Below are 24868 nucleotides of genomic sequence, written 5' to 3'. Positions count from 1 at the left end.
ACAGGAGTTTTCTAATAACTGAATAAACTTGTAATAATTAAATTGTTTTTTTTTGTTATGTCTAAAGGGCAGTGCATTAAAAAGGCATTCAAAGACACATGATTGCAAATTTTGTTTTGTTTTTCAGAAGTGACTTAGTGTTTTGCAGTTTTGTTTCGGGGTAAATCTGGCTTCCATTGACCCACATCCTGTTTCTTACCTCCCCAAGTGAAATCCTTCCCATGTTTAGTAAAAAACAACAGCAATAATTTTTTACAGGTGTTTTCCACATTGCCCTCATGCCTTTGACATATCTAAAGAAACATGGCGATAATGACGTCATGATGCTATGCTGAGGCCATGTAAATGGCTCATGAATTAAAGTAATAGGATGTAACAAGGACACCTCGGAACCAACCTTTTAATGTCACAAAAAGCGTGGATTACTTTGCAAACAATCTCCAACCAAGACATTTGTACATCATTTGTTCAAGAAAATAAGGAAAATAAGGCTTTGCTGATATTTTAAGATATAAAAATAGCTATTTTGGGATATGACTATGTGCTTTCTTGTTAAGAGTTTGAAACCACTCATATTGGTTCTCTAAACATAAAGTTATGAGCAGGCTTTTAGTTTATCTTAGCATAAATACTATAAAGGTTAAAAAGCTTGCCTTGTTCTGGCTGGAGTACACAGTAAAAGGATATCTACAGCTCAGTTATTAAGCCTTTACGTCTTGTTTGTTTCGCCACATTATTTGTGTGCCATTCAGCCAATGCAGCCCAGAATAATTGAAACTCAAGAAGGATCTTGCATGGACATTATCTTCAAATGGTTCTTTGGCCTGCAGGGCTGATGTGTCCTGGTCCTTCACTCACAGTTTAGGTTGGAGGACTAGGATTAACTCTTATCTCCACTGGAATGATGCCTGTATTTGGGGCTGGCCCAAAATGGACTGGTATAAGCCCTGTTGCCACTTCTCCCAACTTCATGGAAAACATTCCTTAACCGACCAGAACAGAAGATAGCATATCGTTGCTGTAAAATACAAAAACTTCGGTTTCTCAACTTTTTGCTTGCTATGACTCCAACACAGTCTGTAAAAACCATTGTTTTATATTCTAACTCCATTTTAAGAGTAAGCGTCTCTCATATGTGAGGCGGACCAAACTGACTGACATTTACGTATTTAAAAGTTGTGTAGAGGAATTGAGGTTGGAAACACTACTACACCACAACACTACAGCTACTGGGTCAATATGGAAACAAACATTTCCTCCTATAAGGCCATTTCATGTCTGACATTACTCTTAAAAGATTTTGAACCATGTATGCTGTAGGCCACTTAGAGGTTACAAGTAGATGATTAAAACCTTCTCATGGAACCACTTGTAATGTTTATAGAACTTTTATATTTAAACAGCAAAATTGCTTTTATTTGTCAGGCTCAATTTAAATGCGCAGCTCTCAGAGTAGTTACGGTAGGGATTAACTCCAAACTTTCGCCCCCAGAAATGATGCCTTCAGTGACCGACAGAGACTTTGTATAGTTGGGTTGTCACATCAACAGCGTGTCAGAGTTCAAATCAGGCCAATATTATTACGACAAAAACGAATTATTTCCATTAGGCCCTAATCATTGGAGAAGACACGTTTTTTGTGTCTTCATGGAGTGTATGCTACTCCATGATAAGCATTTAAAATCCAATCAACTTTATCCGGATTTTATCTTTATATTTTAAACGTCCTCAGAAAAAGAATAAAGTCGCCGCAAGTCGAAGCTAAAAGATTTCCGTTTGGTTAATAGAGTAGCTTAATTATAGGCTATTTGGGGTTAAGCATCACTGACCACCGAAAGTTAAGGCGAACGAGGTGCCTGTGAAGGCACCATGAGTCTTGGTCAATTAGTTCGACTTTGGAGAACAGCTCACAGTCGTTCTGAGAGCGCCCCACCAATGAGCTGCTGAAAAGCCCCCACGACTCCGATCTCAGATCTGCTGGGGTGGGGAGTCAGCAAGTTTTGGATTGTGGATTTGGAAACCATGGGATTCGAGTTGGACCGCTTCAAGGGGACCGTGGACCCGGATTTCAAATGCAATTTGTGTGACAAAGTCCTGGAGGACCCGCTGACGACGCCGTGCGGTCACGTCTTCTGCTCCGGCTGCGTGTTGCCCTGGGTCGTCCAGCAGAGCAGCTGCCCAGTCAGATGTCAGCGTATCTCCGCCAAGGAGCTCAATCACGTACTGCCTCTTAAAAACCTCATTCTGAAGCTGGAGATCAAATGTGACAACCACGCGAGGGGCTGCGACGCGGTGGTGAAGCTCCAGCATCTGGCCGAGCATGCCGAGATCTGCGACTACTCCCCGGCGAAGTGCAGGAATAAAGGATGTAGAGAGGTGCTCAACCTGAGGGATATGGATGATCATCTGCGGGAGACGTGTGACTACAGGCCGGTGGGGATCTGCGAGAGCGGCTGCGGTTTGACGCTCACCCATCGGGAGCAGAATCTAAACAGTCACTGCTGCGTAAGAGCTCTGAGGGCACACAACAGTGCGCTGCAGAGCAAAATTATCAGCCTGGATCGAGAGTTCAAGAAACAGACTATCAAAGCCAACAAGAGAGAGAAGACACTCCTGGCACAACTTTCAGCGGTGCACAGCGAACTTCAGGTGACAGCTCTGCAGTACCAGAAGAAATTCACAGAGTACAGTGAGAGGATCGAATCCCTCACTAAGACCGTGGCTTTTTCTTGCAAGGTAAACAACACTGTTTTCCATTTTCAGGGAACCTTTTTCTTTCAAATCTTTAATACATCTCCCCGTCTAACAGTGTTGAACGAATCATTACATCTAGGACTAACTATTTCAGATACCCACGTCGCTTGACAGTTTTTTTTGTTTTTTTCCACCTTAGATGGGAATTCATTAAAAGAAAAAGTCAGCAGGATTTATCTGAAGGTTTCTCCTTCATTCAGTCAAATGTTCAGGAGTCTATCAGCGCTAAGTAGTTTGTTTCTTCAGTCTACTTTGAGTCATTGAGGGCAGCTGTGCCTCTGGCCAGCTGGCAGTCAATGGGGGAGGGCCAAATATTTACTGCAGTTCTGTACACAAGAGAAGGTATGTTGCCTTCTAGCAGCATGCTTGTTTTAAGCGTCCTTTCATCAGATGTTTGTCCTCATTGTGATCCCAATAAGTTGGAATCAATGATGTCAAGAAATGTAAGGCCACCAGGACATCCGAAGTCTGAAAGGCTTGTAAGTTCCAATGTATTGTGGTGTAGTGGACAATGTGATGATAAGTCGGATTTTAGAGTTATTTCCTCAGCCTACAGTGACATCAGAGTAGGGGGATTGCTACTTGTTGAATGTATCAAAAAATATGTGGACAGATAGCCTATAGGTTCCTGTTGAGTTAAAGCCGAGGAAACCCTGCACAAGTGTTTTATTGTTGCCATTGTGCCTCTCCACATCAGCGAAAGTTCATAAGTCAGTTAATAAATTGAATTAGTGTAGAGTGTTGGCACTGCTGCTGGGATCAGCAGGGGAGTGGTCTTGTTGTGTGTTATCAGGCTTAGCTATAAAATATGTCCAAGAACAGAGGGAGGAGCTTTCCTTCACTACAATAACTTGAGATCGGGTCACACTGATGAAATTGTTTTATAAAGTTTTGTTATTTCTGAAATATTATATTTACTAATTTGCTCATGCTGGGGTACTAAAGCTTGATGGGCCTGTAGCACAGCTGGATATTCATTCCTTCATGAGGTATAGATTAATTGAATCCCATGATACCTCAGTGTTAACTAAAAGAGTCAATTATTCGGTTCACAGTAGTTACTTTGTAAGTTTGTTTTTAAGAGACGCTCTTACTCTGGGTACAGAGTCTTGTACTGAAGCAGGATTTGTTGTTACCAAGTTAACTTCATAGTTAATTAAGGGTTTTGGTGGTTCACTTCTTTCGGGGGTAAATCACCATAGTGACCTTTGCTGATAACCTTACCTGCTCTGGAGCAGGTAATGTCTGAGATAAGAGATCAGTTTGTAGAAAACACGCCCATTGTCCAATCAGACTCTTGATCAAGACGGTCTGTGAGCTAGATGAGGAGGGAGAGAGAGAGAGAGAGAGAGACCGGTAAAACACAGTGTTTCCCCAATATTTATTTTGCTTGATTATGTATTATGTGAAAGTGCTCAGTAACTGTGGGTTTGCTTATTAAGTTGACAACCATTTTTGTGTGACTTCTTCGTGCTAAAGCACCTTTTGTTAAGGTCAGTGTAGCCCGATAACCATAAGGTGTTAAACTCAATCTGCAGTATAGGCGACAAGGATGCAGTGAACAGAATTGTTTGGTCAGAGACACAATACATTCATGAATACAAACAGAACATTATAAGAGGGATTACTTGCTGAAAGTGGAAATGGTAGTGAGAGAGGCAGCATTCACAATACTGTGCACTAGGAACTAAGTGCATTGATCTTTAGATGTGTTTAACGTATCAACATTTATATGATAACAATAGGCAGACTTGTTTTGCCATTTTTGTTACCTTAATCACTACTTAGTCTGTTTATGTGTCTGCAACACTCCTCAGCATAGGATCCCTGAGCCAGATGGAGGATTTTATTATCTTCTTTAAATATCCAGTCATTGGCTGTTAGGGAAATATGTGTGACCTGGATATGTGGAATAACTGACATGGAGTTTCCAATAAAAGGCCTAACACTATTTGGACTTCTGCACTGAGACCAGCAGGCGCTATAAAACAAAGTCAAAACAAAAAGCCCAGTCCTTGCTCTGGTTTCCTTCAGAGCTGCAAGAATTGCTGTCACAATTTCCATTAGGTCTTAGATCTCCATTTTGAACCATGCAGCTCTTAAGCTAGTTTCAGATTAGTTTTTATTAGTTTGACTGTTGTTGTTTTTTGTGATTCTGGAATACTTGTCAGGGGCGAGATCCAAGAGGGCCAGACAAAGTAAACATACAGTAATACAAAATATATGAAAATACAAAGGATAAACTACCACAACCACTGTTCTACTGCGACGGCTGTGGCTCAGTTGGTAGAGTCGACACCTCTCAACCAGAAGGTCCCATGTGTAGACATACAGACACAGTCAGAAATGCACACATCGCTGCGCTCCCCCCACCGGCTCAGCTGGTCCTGTCTTGCCCCTGTCATGCCTCTGTCACTAGCTCTGAAGACAGTACAGAGGTAGGAATCACTTCATCCCCCTGTTACGCCTCCACGACATTCATATTGTATGTAAAACATCACAGGGATGTAAATATCACTCCTCAGGACGGAAATCTGAATAGGGCTAGTGTTTCTTTTGAGACAAGCTGATGAACAGACCAAAGTGTGTCAAGTTGTGAAAGCCAACCCAAGGTTCACCCTCCTTTTGGAACAAGCTTTATCTTCTTGGTGTTTCGCCTCACTATGATTAGCCTGTTCAATTGGCTGAATTTCTCATCTGCCTTTAGCACTGTGCAAGTAGAACTATTGGCTGTGAAGCTGTGCAGTGTGGGAGTTAACCACACCCTCATTAGGTTGATTCATAACTTCCTTTCTGAAAGGCAACAATTTGTTCCAATCCGTGAGAAAAACTCTTCGATAATTAGCACTCACACTGGAGTACCCCAAGGGTGTGTCCTCTCACCTTTGTTGTTCACTTTGTACACCAATGACTGCACAAGTCATCACGATAACTGTAAATTAATTACATTTGCAGATGATGCTGCTCTGATAGGTCTTTTAAATGACAATGAGACCAATTACAGAGCTGAGATAGACAACTTTTACAACTGGTGCTCTGATAACTCTTTGATTTTAAATACAAAGAAAACTAAAAGAATTATTGATTTTAGAAGACAGTCATCTCTCTCCCCTGTAAATATGAAGGACACAGAAATTGACTCAACAGCAAAGGGCTCAACAGCGCCTCTATTTTTTGAGGAGACTTAGAAATTTTAATGTTGACAGCACTATGCTGAAACTATTTTACAAGACTTTTATTGAAAGTTTGCTGACCTTTTGTATCCAAAGTCGGGGAGGGGCACTGTCCTTACGAAATAAGAACAAACTGGACAAAGTTGTTAAACTAGGCAGCAACATAACTGAGAAGCAAATGTACAGCATTTCTTTCCTGACAGACCGGTACACGCTGAATTTAGCCATCAAGATCTCAGCTGACCCTCTGCACCCCCAACAAGACAAAACTTTAAAATCCAGGCAGAGTACAGGATCTCTACAGTCACAACCACACTTGTATGGAAATCCCTCAAAAGATGATTGAGCAGCAATACTTTTGTGTAAGTCTATATTAGATTGTTTTAGGAAAAAGCTTCAGACTATCTCTAATACATTTACTTTTCTACGTTTTTTATAACCTTGGATTTGATACTTCATACAATAAGGTCTGTCTATCAGAATCCCCTTAATATTAAACAGGCCTTCAGTCAATTAAATATGAGTTATCGAAGTCCTAATCTTATGAGACTAATTTAGTTCAAAGCATGATTGTGTGTGTGATGATTTAATAGAATAATGTTGCATCTTGCATATCTCTATCACATAGAGTGCAGTGAAATATAGCAGACCCCAATAATGAAAACTATCAGGGGTAACAGCTATTACTAATTCTCATGTCAACGGACTGATAAAGCAGTTTATTATGCTGCTACCTATCTTGGGGACACACCTTAGTTTTGAGTAATTGGAGAGGGGTTAAAACACAGAAAGGTTTTAAGGCCGATGCAACACTGATGCTCCAGAGTCTGCGAAGCAGTTACATGGCACACAGACTCGGAAAGTGTGACTGTACCAAGTGACCAGTGAGCAGCAGACAAGTGTTTCACCATTCGCCATGTTTGCCCTCTTCCTGCTTTAAGAAATTGCTCTGATCATATTTTTCCAAGGACTTGCTAAGAACGAACTTACTCAACATAGCATACATGTGTTTCACTGAAAAATGATTTCATTGTCATCTTGTTTTGCAATTCCGGTGCTAACAACATTTAGCTTTTTATGAGGCGTACCTTTCAAATAACTAATGGAAACCTGAAGAGATTTACCACATTTCTTAGCGGTTAGACCTTTGCTTAAGTATTTGCAGATGTGGATGAATGCTCTGTCATTACTGGTGCATGTTTTAATAGCCCTTGCAGACATGGTGTAAAATACCTTTCGAAAATCAATTACATTTTCTTCCTGACCTTTGGATGATTAAGTATAAATTAAATTAATTGGGAAAATCTGTTATTATCTTCCCCTTTGTTAAATTCTTAGTCGAATTCAACTTGATTTTCACCTCATGTACAGCTGTCTTCTTGAGGACAGTCTCTATAATGCAGAAACATGTGTCATGAATGCTGCAGTGACATAGTGCAGGGGCACGCATTCCTGAATGGCCTGACATGCTAGATGGTCTTTTAGCCTATGGCAGTCAGGACACTGTACATGCCAATAATATCAGCTTTATATTTAGTTGCTCTGTGTCACAGTGCACTACAGTGGCAGCTGAAATTATGTTACCTAATAACCTCATAAGTCCTGCTTAAAGAAACAGATTAAGAGCTGACTCTCAAAGTTTCACAGAGGTTTTCATGTCTTGTTGCCTGAGAGTAAGAGGTCATCTGGTGAATGTATTTATATTGCTGTCGATGAGAGGAAAGAGTTGTTAATGCTTTGAAGTGGTCACTTTAGGTCTTTGGACTGGCAAAGAAACAGGATAACAGCAAAGGTTTGAGCTAAACCATTTTAGGAACATTCCTAATAAGCTTTTTTATCAGAAGAATTTTGGGGTTGCTGCTCCTCATCTTTGGTGAATTCAAGATAACGCTGATTCCTATTGTGTTTCGGTTTTTGACAAGACAATTTTTACCAAGCATAATTGAAAAGTTATTTCTTCATCAGTTAAATTTAAGGAAATAATAGTTTGTCGATGCCATGCCAGATATCACTGTTAAAAACCAGTGAGCTGGAGAATAATTTGGTTTTAAGGAAACATGGCTGAGATTTATTGATGGAGAAAAAAATCCTTTAAATCACCTCATCTTCCCCTAAATGTGAAGAGTATCATCTCTGTAATCTGCTAAAATGGTAGATAGTTTTGGATAGTTGGAAAGAATGATTTATAAAGAATGTTTTTCTGCCATCTATTTTTTTTATGTGTTTGTCTGTCTCTAGGAAGGAGACACTAAAAGCTTGACTGTTGTCCTTCTCCGTGAGGGCGGATCTCTTGGTTTTAACATCATTGGAGGAAGGCCAAGCACGGTAGGTTAAACGATGAGTGTCTCAAAGAGTTCCATATCCCCCAGTTATCAGCAAACTGTCGTATGGCCACCCAGGAATGAATAGCTCATGCTTGAAGCACCACAATCTGTCCCTGTACTTACTGACAGAGCTTAGACAGTCATGCATGTGTTTGCAAGTCTGTGGATAGATGGACCGCATCTATCAAGATTTATTGTGTTAGTATATTGGTCTGGTTGAGTGGATTTGGCATTACAGATAAAAAAAAAAATAAAAAAAAAGCTATACTTACTTTTATGAGAGTTAAATATGGGATTAAAGCTTCAAATGCAGTTGTTTCGTATTTAATTGAGGGGATTTTAGTGGTGAGGTAAACATGGAGGAGAGGAATGGTTCATTTATCCCTTACTTAACCGTGAAAGGTTTTCTGACCTAGGGCTTTGAATTGAAAGTAACTAATGAAGGCAGGTTAGAAATGGGCCACAACTCTGCCTTCCTTACATGGTGTTTTGCAGATTCATTTGAAATGGTGTCCGTATCTCCATATCTGTTTCATTGGGACTGTGCTAAAGTGTTTTTCCACAGTCAAAGTGCAGTACTTCTCTCGGGCAACATAGATTATCACAGTGGAACTTTTTATGACAGTAATCTATAAAAAGATCTACACATAAGAAGCTATGTTTTTACCCCAGTCCACAGTCTTGTAGATTTGCAACCTTTCCTAACCCTGTGACAGAACCATGTATCACACTCCACCATTGGAGAGCATAGATAATACTTTGCCGTTGCCTTCTCTGAAAGCCTTAAATCAGCACCCTCTGTAAAAAAATGAAAATAGCTAATGTCCCCGTTGCCTGCTTTGACACGTGTTCCATGTGGCAATCATTTTGGCATTGTTTATTTAGAGATATCAGCTGCCAAGTTTTGTGTTACCTAGAAGAACTACGTTGTCTGTAATTCTTAAGAAAGGGTTAATTGTAAGGCAGGATGGTTGTGGGTCAAATAAATAGCTTTTTGAATAACATTTACCTTTGCTCCCCAGTGTCCTGTGTAGCTGTGTTGCAGAGCTCAGCAGCCATTTAAATGTGTCCAAATGATTTGGGAGAAGTTTAAAGCTTTATTCAAGCCAGTCTATGTTCCGACTCTGGGTTCATGACCAACATGTTGAATGTAGAGTACCTCAGGTCCATCTCACATGTGAACATGTCAACAATAGGCGTTTTTGGGGCCACAGGAACTTTTTCATAGTTCTAAACTTTTGGAACCCTCCCCTCTTCTATTTATTCCGCACCACAGTAACTATGAACTATTTTAGTTCTGCTTCAGAGGGGGTTACTCTTTCAGGACAAGGGGGACCTTGATTGACATACATGCATGGTGATTGGTTCAATATTAGTGTATGTTGACTGGTCGACCACAAGAGACAACCCTCTACCACCAACGGCCACTTAACTCTCACTGTAAATGTTAGTTTCAAACTCTTTGCTTCTACTCTCTCAAATGCCTCATCTAGGCCTCTTTTCAAACTCAGTTATTTTCATTAACCCAATCACAGAAAAGAAACAAACTCCCAGCATGGCGTCCTCCATGTTTTCAGTTGTCATGTAAGTGACGTTGCTTTAAGGTTCATATCAGCCATCACCATGGTGGCCAGTTTTCAGGGAAATCCCTATGGATAGTTCCTCTTAAAAAGTCCCCATAATTGTTAGGTATTTAAATTGAAAGTTTATCCTTGAATCTAGGGTTTAAGGATAGGTTTGATAAAGTATAATAGACTTAGAGATTTCACCATTTCCCTTGATATGTATAGCTTTAAGAAGCACAAACTTAATTCAGTTGCTTGCCTTTTAATGGACACTTTGGGCCTTTCTTAAACCACTCCTACAGCCTCTCCATAACACTGTGCCCTTGCATTGAGGCTCCTGTAGACAATGTGGACATAGCCCCAGTGATGTCACCCATTGCTTTCTGGAGTGGTGTTTTGAAGCCCAACAATGGTGGTTGCCATATTGGAAATGCTATCTAAAACTAACTTTTGGTCAACCTACTAAATAGGTGGAGCTGAGACAAGTCTTTAGCCTCCTGGAACAAAGCTACATCACACCTGCATGTCAGTCAGATCAGTTACATCCCTTATTATGCATAACGCTTAGCCTTAATATGATCAAAACCATCATACCAATAAAGCCATGATCTATTTAGATTAAATGCATTTTTTTTATTCTTACCTTTATTTAACCAGGAAAAAATCTCATTGAGTTTACTCCATGATGGAGGTCCAGTGGGTAGGGTCCAGTTTGAGAAAGGACCTCTAATTTAGGAGACTGGAGACGTGAATGTATTTGTTTGGTATGGGCTAACTATGTGAATTTCTTCATTATGTTTCCTTTGACCTTTTAAAGTAGCTAACCAATTTAATTGAGATATGAATATAAATCTTCCTTACACTCATTTTGTTTATAGGTCAGTAAGAAATTCAATAAGGTCTCTATTATTTGACAGATCTTTAAAAGTACTATTCTGCCAAATAATCTGAACACGTCTTGTATAATGTGGCAAACAATAACTGCCATTTATTTCATAGGATGACAATGACAGCACTTCAAATGAAGGGATTTTCGTATCCAAGATCGTTGCAGAAGGTCCAGCAGACAAGGAAGGAGGTCTTCAGATACACGACAGAATCATTGAGGTATGTGGCAGACACTCTGTTTCATTTAAAAAAGAGGAAGAAAGAGTTCTTTTTTTACTATTTTGTACCGCTGGATTATCTAACAGACACTGTCTTCATTATGAAACTGAAAGTGAGGTTACACACAACCATCCCTGAAAATTAAATAAGTTTGACTTCGAAAATTCAACTACAGCTGAATGAAAGCAAACAATTGAGAATTTAGATTATTGCTTTTTATTTGAGTGATATTTACCAATCACTAATTTGACAAAAAATAAGTAGGGCATAATGAAATCGCACTGTGTTTGCTTACTCCCAACTCTTATATTATGATAGAGCTGTAGTACAGCATCCTCTCCTGGCATTTAAACTGAGTCATAGAAAGGCCATCTCACCTGAGGTCAACAAGAGGGATGTGTCACAAAGCTCAACATTCTGCAACAGGCATCGCTGTGATTAGAAATATGGTTTGTCTCAGGCTTTATTATCAAACCTCAGTAAAATTGCACTGTAGCTTTTGGATAAGTAGCTACATGTCTTACAGAGATGTTAACAGAATTTGCCTACATGACAGGAACTCACACATCTGGACTGTAGTCACTGTATCCTATCCTGAAGCCAGTACAAATGTGCAACAAGCAATCTACCACAAGCCTCCCATACGCCTCCCATTGTTTTTCAGAACGTTGTGGTTCTAAGTACTGCAACACCATAACTAAGATGTGACATGCTAGTCCTCAGTTAAATATATATCTTAAAGTAACGCACTTAACTTGTCCCCTTTTCAAAAGCAGAATGAATTAGTCAGGCCGTATGATGAGCAAGACGGATTTGCTCATATGTTGTGTGAATATGTATAGTACTGTATATGTGAGGCTGCAGTGTTTGCCATAGACTGTATAAATTATGGACATAGCCACACTGACATCACACATTGGTTTTCATGCTGCCTATTTGGCATACCAACTGCTACCATGTTGGTTTTCATGAGCCACAAGAGACCATATTTTGTTAAACAGTCTGTGCCCTTGACTCATTTGCTGGTGAATGTGTAAGGTTGTGATCATTTTTTTCAACAGTACGATTCCTTTTTGTGGTGATAGTTGACCGTAGTTCTGTTTATCTTTTAAACTAAATTAACTTCAAGAGCTTATTGAAAGATTCAAGAGTTTTTTGGTGAGCGACATGTTTTTATCTACACAGGGAAAAGTCAACAACAATCCTGACACCCATGCATGGGCAGCCACAAGTAAATAAATCTATGTATTTAAACATCTTAAACCTCAGGTATAGGAGCGATGTATACCTGCTAATTTTCTCTTGAAGTCATTAGAATAATACTAGAATTGAATTTAAGTGAATACTGGCGCAAAGTCTTCTTGTACGGCTGCTCATTTCAATAAACTGTACAATAAGCCATAGTATTTGTATGGTTTAAAAAAAAAAAAGTTCAGTGACTAAATTAGCTGTGTTAATGTCTCATGTATAAACTCAAAGTAGCAAGCATAAATGTAACTTAAAGGCATGATTTGTATGAACCCCTACAGTTAATTAGAGACATGAGCCATAGAGAACAAACCTGTTTTTTGTCGCTGTAATCTCTTGGTATTTCTGTTGTAAAGTTTGGCATTTTATTTGGAGCCTAATAGGGTGAGTATAGCTGTTGGAGGCAGCCTTAAGTGGCTACTCGAGGGACAGTCTTTGGCACTTCCATATATGCTTAATCCATGGGGGTTGTTGCTTGGTCTTTGCATGCCACTGCATTGCTCAGTTTTTTGTATATATATATATAATTGTGTGTATATGTTGATTTGGGCATGTATGAGGACTAGGAAATAATCTGGATTGGCTTTAACGGGCAAGTTTCTGTATTGTGTTACCAAAGAACATCTCTTGCATCGGATCTGGTTTTGAGGTAGCAAGGCACTATTTATTATCTAAGGCCTGGCACACACTAAAAGATTTTTAAAATGTGAGAGACCCAAATCATGATGACAAATCATGCCAGATGAACAATTCAGTTCTTGTGGTGTGCAACTCAGCAAACCACACACTAACCGATTCATTAACCAACAGTCTCGACTATCAAAACGCGTCATCTCACGCAGTCAAATGCGACTTAAGAGTAAACAAACATGATGGTCAAGCTAAATGTGTGTTGTTGTTTTTGTTGATGCACCAGCGTTACTCCTGTCCTGGTCAGTTGGATTGTAGTTTGTTTACGGACTTGTTGTAAAAAAACACTCATGTTGTTGCCGCAAATCAACAAGTCGGTCCTGAATTTATGACATCTATCTAACTTCATGCTTCCCGTTTGCTGTTGTTGCCATGGTAATGTTTGTTGAGCTTCGTGCTTCAGCCAGTTTGCTTACCTATTGGCTATTTTTCCGTCCCACAAGGCAAATCACAGAGTCCGTGCTCGGCCGTCCTCAGTGTTCTTCCCACACAACAGGATTTCTGATTGTAAATATATTGTAAAAATTGGCCCGATTATCTTGCAGTGTGTTCCCCGCTTTATTAGAGTTGAGTTCAGATTTGCTTTTGGACAGTGGCCTACTTGGGTTTGTCTTGTTTTTAGCTAGTGTGGCTAAAGTTATAATACATCTCCAATGAGGACAGCACATGAGCTGAAACACAAACGGCCTACGGATGTAGCAAAGCACCATATTAAGTGATGTTTTTTTTTTTCAAACGCTGAGAGTTTATTAGACAATAAATCATTCAGCCATTGAAATAAGAATATACATTAGCGCTTCAGATATGAAACCTGATAGAAGAGGAGGTAGTTCATATTTCCAAGTCCTTTTTTTTTTTTAGGGTGTTACAGCAAGAAGTTGATGTCAAGTTTGTCAGACCTAAAAAAGAAAGAATGGGATGGAATGACATCTCAGTTTTCAACTTTTGAAAACAACAGCTTGTTGCTCTGTCCTTTTTAGGAACCTTTGTGATAGGGCTGAACAATATGAGTTTACCATCCTAATGGTGATGTGCACTTGTGTAATAGTCACATTGCAGGACGTGCTATCTGAGGCGTTTTGTCATTACAGTTTTCTTGTTTTTCATGCCTAATCTTTGATAAAAAAAAAAAAAAAAAAAAAAAAGTGCTCTCACTGTTTGCCTATGAACACAGACATAGAGTCCGTTTGCTGCCAGGAATTTCCAAGATGCCAATTCCTTCTGGAAGAAATCTCGGAATCAGTTGCGGAAACGGCCGTATGTGTTGTAGTAAATGTCTGTAAGTAGAGCACCCTAGCTTCGGTGGGAGTGGCCTGCGGTGGTGTGCATTCTGGGAGTTGTTGTCTTTTATCCACACGAGCCAAAAATACATTTTCTGCCTTTTCTCGGTCAAGAAGGCACCAACTTCAAAATGTATTTCACATTTCTACATATATGACCCAATGTCAATACAGATTCATGTTTCAACGGGTGAAGTATCCCTTTAAAGATGTTAGCACCAGCATTTCTTAACATTTTAACAGGCATCTTCTAGTCAGACTTTTGTAATAGGTTGTTTTAAAGCTGTATTCACTTTACTGCACTAGACAACAGTATATCATTATATACTGTTCACTCTCCTGTGCTACTATGTTCACCAGTTTTTGGCTTCTTCTGGGCTAAGTTAATCACAGGGTGAGATTCTCTGAGGGGGGGTTCCCACTAAAGGCTACCACATTTAGCTGAGACCCCGTCATTTGATTCACTACTGACTTGTGCAAATTCAGAAACGTATTGTTCCATCACCACCATCATTTAGTTTCTTTTTGTCCAACACAGGAGACAAGTATACAGAGGTGGTCATTTTGACAGCCATTCTCAAAGTATATCATAGCCATGTTATTGTGGATGCACTGTAAAGGGACAATCATGTTACATTGTGCAATAAAAAGCTAGTTCATCTGTAGAGGCAGACTACTACAGGTGCTGAGCTGTTTTCCCTTCCTGTTATAGAGGTGCTAGTTCCAGTAAGTCTATATGGATGTAACATGAACATGATGATCTACGGCTTGTTCCTCTATAACAGGCTCTTAGAGGGGGGTGTGATAGCACATTGCTGTCCTCTGACTGAGCTACAGCCTGGTATGAAAGAGTACATGAATGATTCATTCTTCAGACATTGTCTCATAAAAACCTCAATCTGTTTTTGCTGATCTCTTGGCGAGCTGAAATAGTTTTTTTTTTTTCTTATGTGTGACTCCACATTGAGCAATGCTGGAACACTGGTATAAGTTAGTTGTTGTTTACCAAGAAGACTTCTCGCTTTCATCAATCGTTTTTTGCATTCCAACTAAACAGAATGAAGGGCCTCTGTGGGCCTCTTAGGGTGAAAATAGGAAGACAATAGAGATGCCTCAGCTGCTGTTGTTAATGTTGCCTTATAAATCCTCAAACATTCTTAGGTTACAGAGGGTGAACAGCAACAAGAACTTTGAAGTAAACAGATGTGGAAAGTTCAGTTGTATGTGTTTTTGGATGGAGAAGTGGCTAGCTGACATAAATGTGTCCCCACTAAGACAGTCTTGGCATAATATATCCATTTGATGTCATTGTAATAGAATAGATACAGACATGGGGATATAAATTATATGATTAAGCTAAATAACCTTTCATTTATCGCCACTTTCTATAAAACAAGGTACTTTGGAGTGGACCAAAATTTGCTGGCATGTCTGTGTTGGCACAGTTTTGTAAAAGACGCTGCAAGAAAGCAGGTACTCTTTGCATGTTGGCCATATTTTGCAGAAGGCCTCTATAGATGCATATTATATTTTTGCATGATGTGCTTTAGTAAAAGAAGGACAGATGTGGTAAGAGAAAGCCTGATGTCTGGAAAACAATTTAAGATTTTGTAACCTAACTACAGCAGCATAAGCTTTATTGTGTGGCAACCTGTTCCAGTGACCATGTTGCCACATTTTGTATTATAATAAATGAAAAAGTAAATGTGCTTTTGATCTTTGCTTAGAGTTTTACCTCTGTAGAATAATGCAACTTCATCCTAAATTGCAGCATGTTAAGGAGATTTAAAAAAAATATGGCACTCAGTTAAACAAAATATCTGCAGTGTCTCAACCATTAATTCCAACAGATGCTTGTTCTATCCATCTCTCTCCGTTACGCCAGCAGAGCTGATAGGTTTTGACTTTATTCAATGTGTGCTCCGTTGCGCTGTCTCAGCTCAGTCCCAGCAGTCTGCAGCTGAGATGTAAGGCTTCAGTTTTTTTACTTATGCTGGAGCATGGCTCATCAATTTACCACATAGCAGATCGAGCAGGACAAGAAGTCAGACATCGAAAACGACATGAACACATCCGGTTTATTTTTCAGAATAAAACATTTTGTTTTGACGGTTCAGAACAATGACCTTATGTGTTTTGTTGATGCGTTTATTATGGTTTTTATACGGTTTTATACCGCATACTTTGTATTATCTCATCTATAATTACCGCGGGAACTCCTTGGTCTTGGCACTCCAGCTGTCTGTTGAACGCAGCCTTTGGGTGTTGATGGACAAGGGTGCACAGAGCTGTAGCGGAGCAGAGCGGACACCCAATGCTCATGTATCTGGTGGAAGTCCTCTGTTAAGTGTAACTTGCTGAATTAGTTGCGAGGTGTTCCACAGTGAGTTACTAAACATCTCAAAACTCTCACAGTCTTCAATCCTGCTGGATTGTATTTGTCAGCTCCAACTGAACTGTCTTATTGGCTAGAAACTTTTGTTAATTAGTTTTGCCGCAAATGGATCCTCGTTAGGACACTTGCTCAATGTTTCTTAGTTGTTATTTCTGACCCAAAGGGCTCTTAAGAACAGGCATGGAGGCTAGTTTCCTAAGGGATATCACGTGTTGTTTAGCATTCTGAGGCAAGAAATAGGCCTTTGTGAGGACCTTCTATTTAATTTTGTCCCGTGTGCAGGCAGTGTTTTCATTCCCCAGATAGGCAAGCTAATTTTGGCCCCACTGTATTTCCCCGTCTGGCCCTTGACAGTATGAATCCACCCTAGGCTAAGCAAACCAATCCTAGCAGCAAGCCACATTCCTGTGCCGCGTGTTCTTGCTGAGGCAGAAGCAGGACATTAAATCAAATCTAACTTTAAAGAGTCCATAATCAGCTTCTGGTGGTAGCCACTGCCCTATACAAAGCGGGTTTTAGGGAGTGAGGACAAGCACACCTTTGTTTTCCACTGCTCCATATGGGGGCTGGGGGATTTTCAAGAAGTAGATTCTTTAAAGTCTTGAAATCGGGCTTGTGCCTTGCTCAAGCCAGAAAAGCTCTTTTCTACTTCTTCAACATACATCAAATATTGTCTTCTCCCTAAAGTTTAAACAGTGGAGACATAGAGCCTGGGTCTACTGTAAATGTGTTTGCTCTGCTCCAACAAAGTCTCCAGCAACTACTTGTTCATTAGAGCTAATGGGCTAATTTATGGCTCATGAAAGGTTAAAAAAAGGGGCAGAAATAGACCGTCGGAATTCAGTCTAATTTTCCTGCCTATCAGTCCTTGGCCTTTTGTTAATGGAACAGCATAAGTTGCAGTGCCAGCTGATTTTCTTGTCAGCCCCAGACCCCCAAAAACAGAATGTCCACCAACTCCTACATAACTACCCTCAATTGAATCCTAATAGGCTCATTAACAGTTCCTTATTTGACCTATAATGGCCCGCCATTTCCTTTTAGTGGCACCCTGAAATGCATCCAAACTACAGCATGTAAATCACTAATCCCCTATTTGAGGCACATCTTCACACACTTGAGACAACTATCACAATTCTGCTGTCATAACACCAGCAAGACTTCACATACATAGTTAGGCACACTTACATGCACACTTGCTGTTTTACAAAACAGGGCTATGAGAGGAACGTGTTCAGTAGCTTTTCCTATCCTTAAAATGGTACATCTCCCCGGGGTTGAAAAGGTTGTGTGCACCGAATTACTGTGGATTTTGACATATTCTGCCTAGGCAAAGAAAGTAAATAAATGGCATGCATGCTCAGGATAAGTTCAGGACCACCCGCATAGAGCACAGCCTCTGCCAACGTCAACATCAAGTTGTCACGAAAGATACCTCTTCTTCCTACAAACTGAGCAGTATTTTGCTTAAAACCTTTGCAATAATATTTAGCATTTAATAAGAGAGTTATGCTCGTGAATGCACAGTGGCAGCCACTGTGTCTGCACCTTGGAGTAAGATCCAGGTATGTTTCTCCCTTCTTTTCTTTGCATTTTTGTAAAGCCCAAGGCCATAATGGTGGTATAGGATATCCTCTTGAATAAGATGTTTTAGTACCCATTGAAAAGAGAAAAGAGAAGGGGTTGTAATTTAACTTCTGATGTCTTTAACTTTATGTCTATCCTGTCTTGACATAACAATATTTTAAAAAATATATTTGAAAGTTTGTTTAACACCAGAAGATCAACTGCCTTCGGCTTTCTTTCAAATTCAAGGAAATTAAGCCTTTTGTTTCCACACAGTCTGTTATCTGGTGAATAATAATAATAAATGAAAAGGAGGCCATGACTTTGAAAAATGAAGGTTGAAAATAATTAGGATGCTCATAGTTTATTTGTACATCCAAAGTCTGTGGAGAGTCTTCCTAGGCTAAAAGATTAGGTCCAAAAGGACACTGATTTGTTCGTGTTTTTGCTCAGAATAACTGAAATACTTCGTCCTGCCTTCTCTTTTTGCATCTGCTTCATGACTATGCTCAGCACACTGTCAAAACTGTCTCTCAGCTATGACCTAGATTAACCTTTGATATCATTTTTCTTTTGTTTTCATATCTTATGGCATCTTTTTGCCTCATTCTGCCAGGACATGTACCCTTAGTGATAGCAGAACAAAAACAAGACATGGAAAATATGAGAACTCAGGAATCCAGCCAGCTGAAGCAGGTCTGATGTAGAAAAAGCTGAATTTGACCAGAGTCAGGGATTTGCGTAGTTCTGTTTTTATTTGAAACACTTTAAAGCTAAATTTGTATTTCTGTCACCAAATCTTTCTTATTTTCACATCAATTGTCAGGAGGATTGTAGGATTTACCTGATTTTCCAGTTCAAAATGAAGAAAAGCCTACCTGTGGTCTTTGCTGGCCTACTTTTCTGTCTGTACTCTGAATTACATAGATTTTAATTGGGGCCCTTCTGCTCTATAGCCATGCTATATTAGGCCAACAGCTGCTGCATGTCTCTCAGCAAAGCATACTGACTGCTTAGCTTTTACACAAAGCGGATCTTACACCAAGACGTTTTTTAGGATCTTAAGCAACCCATGCTCTAATTAAAATAGTTTTAGAAGAAATAAAAACGTATGTTTTCTCTAGTGTTTGCTGTGCTGAATGACTGTTACCCTACAACATGTATCACAGGGAAAGGGTGTGAGTCAAGGACTCAAATTCCTTGAATCAGAGCCAAAACAATGTAAGACCTCTCCTAGTTGTCCCTTGGAACTTGGAGACAAGGCCTTTATCTGATTTTGGAAAGTCTGAGTTGGTGTTCTTTGAACAGTCCTGCTGCTACTCAGAGTGTTCAAAGACAATATTGCACCAACATGGGGCAAATAATACTAACTTTATAATAATAACTTTATTTATATAGCACCTTTTTTAAAAACACAGGTTTACAAAATGCTACCATCCAAAATGAAAATGAACTCTCATTTACTTGTAGCACATTTGCAACCAGAGTAACTTTTTTTCTGTTCCTTTTGTGCAGAAAAAAACTCACCTTCACTTTTTTAGCTACAAGAAACTTGCTGCAAAAATAAGTTTCACGTCCGGCCCTTACTGTACATAAGGCTCAGTTTGAACCCTGTGTGGGTCACAACCTGTTAGTTGAATTACTTTTCATGCAGCTTAACTGAATATGTCAGTTCTTGCTTTTTCTGCCATGGTTGTTGACCAACTTTCAACCCAAGAAGAACATTCAAACTGGATTATTGGGGATGCTCTCAGGCTCAGCTTTATCTTCGTCTCAATATGTTTACACAGCGTCATTTTCCAGTCCACAGAGGTTTTAAGATGGACCTTAAAAATCCTCAATCAAGAAAAGTTTTTACAGGCTGCTTGACAACAACAAACAAATCTTCACCTTTTTGACTTCAAAAGCATTTAAAAATACTGAGATGTCAAGTGATATAAAATGGCCACCACTGGTATCGAAAGAAATAAGATACCAAGGAAAGCTTGCCTCTTATCTCCAAATTTACGGACTACGGGGGATCAAATTTGCTCTAAAAATAACTGGAAATGTTTTTTTAGGCTGTTTCACTCATTTTTCCAGCAGTAAAAACACAGCTCCTCCCTCGTTCAAAAAATGGCTGCTGTTGTTATGTGTCTTCATCCTGTTTGACTCCCCCTGGCTGTGTTCTGCAGCCCATGAATTAAACTACATGATGCAGAAACTCTAGGGGGGCAGACTGGAGACTCCACTCACTCAGCGGTGATGTGCAGTGAATTAACTCTTCCAGTTAGCTCTTTCTAAATGCATTCTTTCCAATGCCATCCTGCTGAATGAGAAGCTCTTGACTTTGCATTTTTCAGTCTGCAAAAAAATATGTTTTTTTTGTTTTTTTACAGTGTTTTTTCAGAAGGTTCTCCTCATCTCCCCTCGTCCAACAATTGTGTATATTTACCCTCAGATGTACATCATTTTGGAGTGAAGTGTAACACTGTATCATCTTGAGTACTCATTATTCTCTCTTCTTCAAATCCCTGTTGAATAAAGTATAAATCCCCAATAAAACATTCAACTGTAAGAGACTCAATAGCCTATTTGGGGATAAACATTACTTGTTTTCCACATGTTCAGAGTGTTAAAGTGTTAAGAGTGTTCAATAAATGCATGTTATGCAGATGTTGTTTAATTGATGAGTAAACAGGATTAATAATCATGATCTCATCAATAAAAAAAAATAGGGATTAGGATTTTTACCATGATCTAGCAGCCCTAGAACTATGTGAATGAAATCGTTTATAGCGTTGGTTCCAAATCTAAGCATGTGGATGTTATTTGGACTGGATAGCTTGACGATAGACAGGAAACATGGGGGGGGGGGGGGGGGGGGACATCAGAATTGAGTTACAGTATATAATTTTCATGTCGGGGTTCTCTTGTGATATAAGAATCTGTCTTATTTTTTGAAAGATCCATGTTTGCATAAAGTGGAAAAAAAACTCCAAGCTGCATTTTTTTTAAGGTTTTGCATTTGAAGCAATGCCTAAAAACTGATTTTGTTGCATATGGCCATGCTTTTGAAAAAACGTATTTAGTTCATGATCAGTGGTAAGAAGTGTAACTATTAAATGTTATATAAAATCTTATCTCCTTTCCTTTTTAACAAACAGTTATTAAAACAGAAAATTGTTGTAATTTGCTGCTGACTGTTTGTGTCACTCTCAGTGGTCTCCGAAATCAAGCTCTCAGTCCCAGACAAGTTGTTACCATTGATGACACAGGCCTATATGACACCGGCCTCTGATGTGCTTTTTTTGTTCAGTGAACAAGAGAATGTTATTCCACAAATTCCTGAGCCGAGCCTCTGTTCTCTCAGGATGACCTTCAACTTATCTCTCCATCAGAGCATGTCTGGGAGGGAGAGGAGAGGTGGGACAAGAGAGGGGGTTGGGTTGAAGGAAACACTCTGAAACACACAAGCACACTAAAAGTTTAGCTTGTTGGATAACCGAGAAAACTCAAAGGACTGGCATTGTAAAAAAAAAAATATCTGAAGTATTTCGAAGTACTTTACAGTTTGGAACAAGTACATCTTCAGGATCCATACAGTTCCATTTGTACTGTAAGGGTCACATGTACTATTAATGCCAGCTTCACTTTATTATGTTATTTTAGAACCATACAACCCAAAGGCAGCGCTCAATTTGGATGGTTCATCAAAAAAGCAATCATGACAAACATAATAACAAATAAACATCAACATGATAGCAATGTCAATACAGCGCGCTGACATAAGCATTAGCTCACAGCATCGTAGCACACGGCAAGTGTTGTGGCTGTATACTGTACTAGTCTTGCTGATGACACACAGGTTTCTTGAACTTTTATTAGCAAAAGGAAAAGGATGAAAAACGTGCATCACAGTCTTAACACACTAAGGATAAAGAGGTTTGGCCGGCAACAAGGATTGTAATTTTTAAATGAATCTGAAAAGTTCTTATCTAAATTAAAGATAATTTGTATTCACAACTTTTTCTAGAAAAGTTCTAACAAAATGTTTCTTTTTAATCCATAGAAAACATCCTTACAGTATACGAGTTACGATACATGGGAGGCATATGCAGTGCTTTTGCCAACAGTACACAAAAAGCCTTGTGATAGAAAACGATTGGTATTTGGTTGAGCTTAGCCTCTTGTTCTTGTTGTTTCATAACTGTACTCCAATTGACGGATTGAATTAATTAAAACTTCCACTAAGGGTATGCAAAAACAATTTTGCTGTTATGACTCCAGTATATGTAGGAGTGGACATCAGTTTAGCATGGACAATGAAGTGATTCTACAAAAGCTACTGTTTGCCATTGCTGTTCGTACCAGAATAGATATTAATAGACCTATTACTTCTTTTTATGAAGACACACTTTTAGTACATTTGTTTATATATGTAGACTTGTTTGTCACTGTAGTTCTTACTAGAGCCATGTAGGCTGTTCGCATACTGTAATCCACTCTAATGGCCCTCCCTGTAAAACCTGATAGCTAAACACAACAGGGCTAATTGGAGAAAGTGTGTCCATGTACTTTGAGAAAGCCGAGGTCACTGTGTCACAACACGGCTCGTCAACATCAATTGCCTGCAAATTATCAAGTGTAGCGTGTAAGCCTCTGGGCGAGTGGTTGGGACTGACTTGATGATTAATGTTCATAAAGGCTGAACAAGTGAAATTAATTTCATTTGTTATGTCATGCTTCAATGCTAATTTCAAAGATTGTGCACTCGATCGATAGATGTCTGACCTGAGAAAGTAAATGCACTTTTTAGAACTTTGTTTCCAATGGCAATCTGTTGTGCTGCAGGAAAAAGGTAAAGCTAAGCTAGGAGGAGGCCATTTGACATTTGACATTTGACATTATGCATGGATGAGTTTACATTTTGTCTGAAGCCTATAATTGGACTCTGTAGGTGCTCTGCATATTGAATGCTGTAGAGATGGCTGCTTCTCTACAACAAGAGAATCATACTTGGAAGTGACAAGGTATTCATGTAAAAAAAAAAAAAAAACGTATTTAGGATTAAACTGAACTTTCCACTGCTGTTGGCTACCATGGGACGACTGTGGCTCAGTTGTACAGTTGGTCACCTCTCAACCAGAATGTTGGGCTTTGATCCCCACCTTACCGCTGCTATGTCAGTGGCATGTGAATGTGTAATACTGATGGCCATTTAACATCGTAGCTTAGTCATACCCTCTGCCGTCTTTGTTAATGTGGTACAGATGGTGTTTAAAGGCACTTTGAGTTGTCTGAAGACTGGTCCATTTACATTTTCCCATGTTAGGTGGGGAGATATTTTTTGTAGCACAATCCCTTGTGGTAACACGCATACAGAAAATCACACTGTCCTCTGACTGCTGCTCAACTCCTCTAGTAATAAGCCCTTAATAGGAATGACTGAGCCTAGTCAAAAATTCCCCCTTTTTGGCCAACTGCAGCCTATAAATCATCCTAAAGCTCTCCAAGTGAGAGCAGGGGCAGCTTGCTGTGAATTATCTTTATGTCATGTGTTTATGCCATGATTATTTCATTTGAAGAAGAGTACTACTTCTGCCTTCCCTTCCCACAGTCGGTCTGAAAATGAAGCCCCACTTCTCAGGCGTGTTGCTGATTTAAATCAGTTCTGATTTAGGTACTGTGCAGGGCAGCCATTTTGTGACTTGGCAGTGCAGACCTATGAGCTGAACTAGGCTGGGGAAATGATTAAATAAGAAAGAGCTTGCCTCAGCATTCAGCTGGAGCTGTCTGACTCAGACCAGAGCGAATAAGCAGACTATGTTTGTGTGGGGTTGGCCTAATTTGCAGGCATCTTTACCATTTCCCTGCGTAACTTTATTGTTGGAGTTTGACTTCATCAGTCGGATGAAGGAAAGCAATGTTTATTGCCTCCAACAATCATGATCTTAATTATTTTCAATGTTGCAACGATGCGCTGAACCACATTCAGCTACTTGTTAAATCTACATCAAACATTTGTGGTTTGTCTGTAATAGTTGGGCTTAATTGGAAATGGCCGATGTCCCCTGCCAAGCCTCGTTTATTTTTGAAGATTTTTTTTTTTTTTTAGGATTTGCGTTTATTAGATGGGACAGCTGGGGAGAGACAGTAAATGTCGGGTAGAGAGAGTGTAAGACATGAACCAAAGAGTCACAGGTTCTGGACCAGCGACTAGTGACTCTGTTTACGGGTCACCTGTTCTACCTCATGAGCTACGCCAGTGCCCCGACCAAGTTTAATTTAAAACTAAAGAGAATGAATATCTAATGATCTATAGGAGATGGTTACTTGTGTTGAGGGAGGCCACATGAATAAAATAAAATCAAACTACGTGCATACCAGTAGACACTACTCTCTGTAAAAACTGTTCAATCATGATCAGTCTTGTATGAAATAAACACTATCTCTGTCCCTTGATGTGTTCTTGAAGTTATGGTTCTTGTTTCCTAACATCAAAAGTTCTGAATCTGATTTATATCCTCGTAGGCAGGATGGATAACTCGACTCCAAAGAGAAGCTATATATTAGCCTTTAACTTGGCATGAGGGAAACTGATCTCTTTTATTGCACGCTTGGATGACATGAAGTGTCAAAGCAAACAACTGTGGTGAAAACTAATAGCATTGATGATTAAGGAATCAATACATCGCCATGAAACCTCATCTTGAGCCTCTGCATGTCATCATCTGGTTGAATGCTGATAACCTCCTGCTTAAACTAGTGCTGAGGGCATAAAAAA

At 39.5% G+C, this 24868-nt stretch overlaps 1 protein-coding gene across 2 annotated transcripts in view; it reads left to right on the top strand.

Annotated features, from left to right (window-relative positions):
• The first annotated feature begins 1896 nt into the window (after positions 1 to 1896).
• The window catches only part of pdzrn3b (PDZ domain containing RING finger 3b), a 58020-nt gene continuing 35048 nt past the window's right edge, over positions 1897 to 24868 (top strand). The window contains exons 1-3 of one of the 2 annotated variants that reach the window (XM_020632690.3): positions 1897 to 2736; positions 8166 to 8252; positions 10816 to 10923. In XM_020632690.3, the coding sequence (XP_020488346.2) occupies positions 2023 to 2736; positions 8166 to 8252; positions 10816 to 10923 (909 nt within the window). In that variant the 5' untranslated portion in view covers positions 1897 to 2022. The remainder of the gene's footprint in view (positions 2737 to 8165; positions 8253 to 10815; positions 10924 to 24868) is intronic. The other variant, XM_020632691.3, reaches the window with a different exon arrangement.

The sequence above is a fragment of the Labrus bergylta genome, chromosome 5 (genome assembly GCF_963930695.1).
Source record: "Labrus bergylta chromosome 5, fLabBer1.1, whole genome shotgun sequence".
Taxonomy (NCBI): Eukaryota; Metazoa; Chordata; class Actinopteri; order Labriformes; family Labridae; genus Labrus; species Labrus bergylta.
The sequence above is the reverse complement of the archived record's forward strand: the minus strand, read 5'-3'. Positions and strand labels throughout refer to the sequence as shown.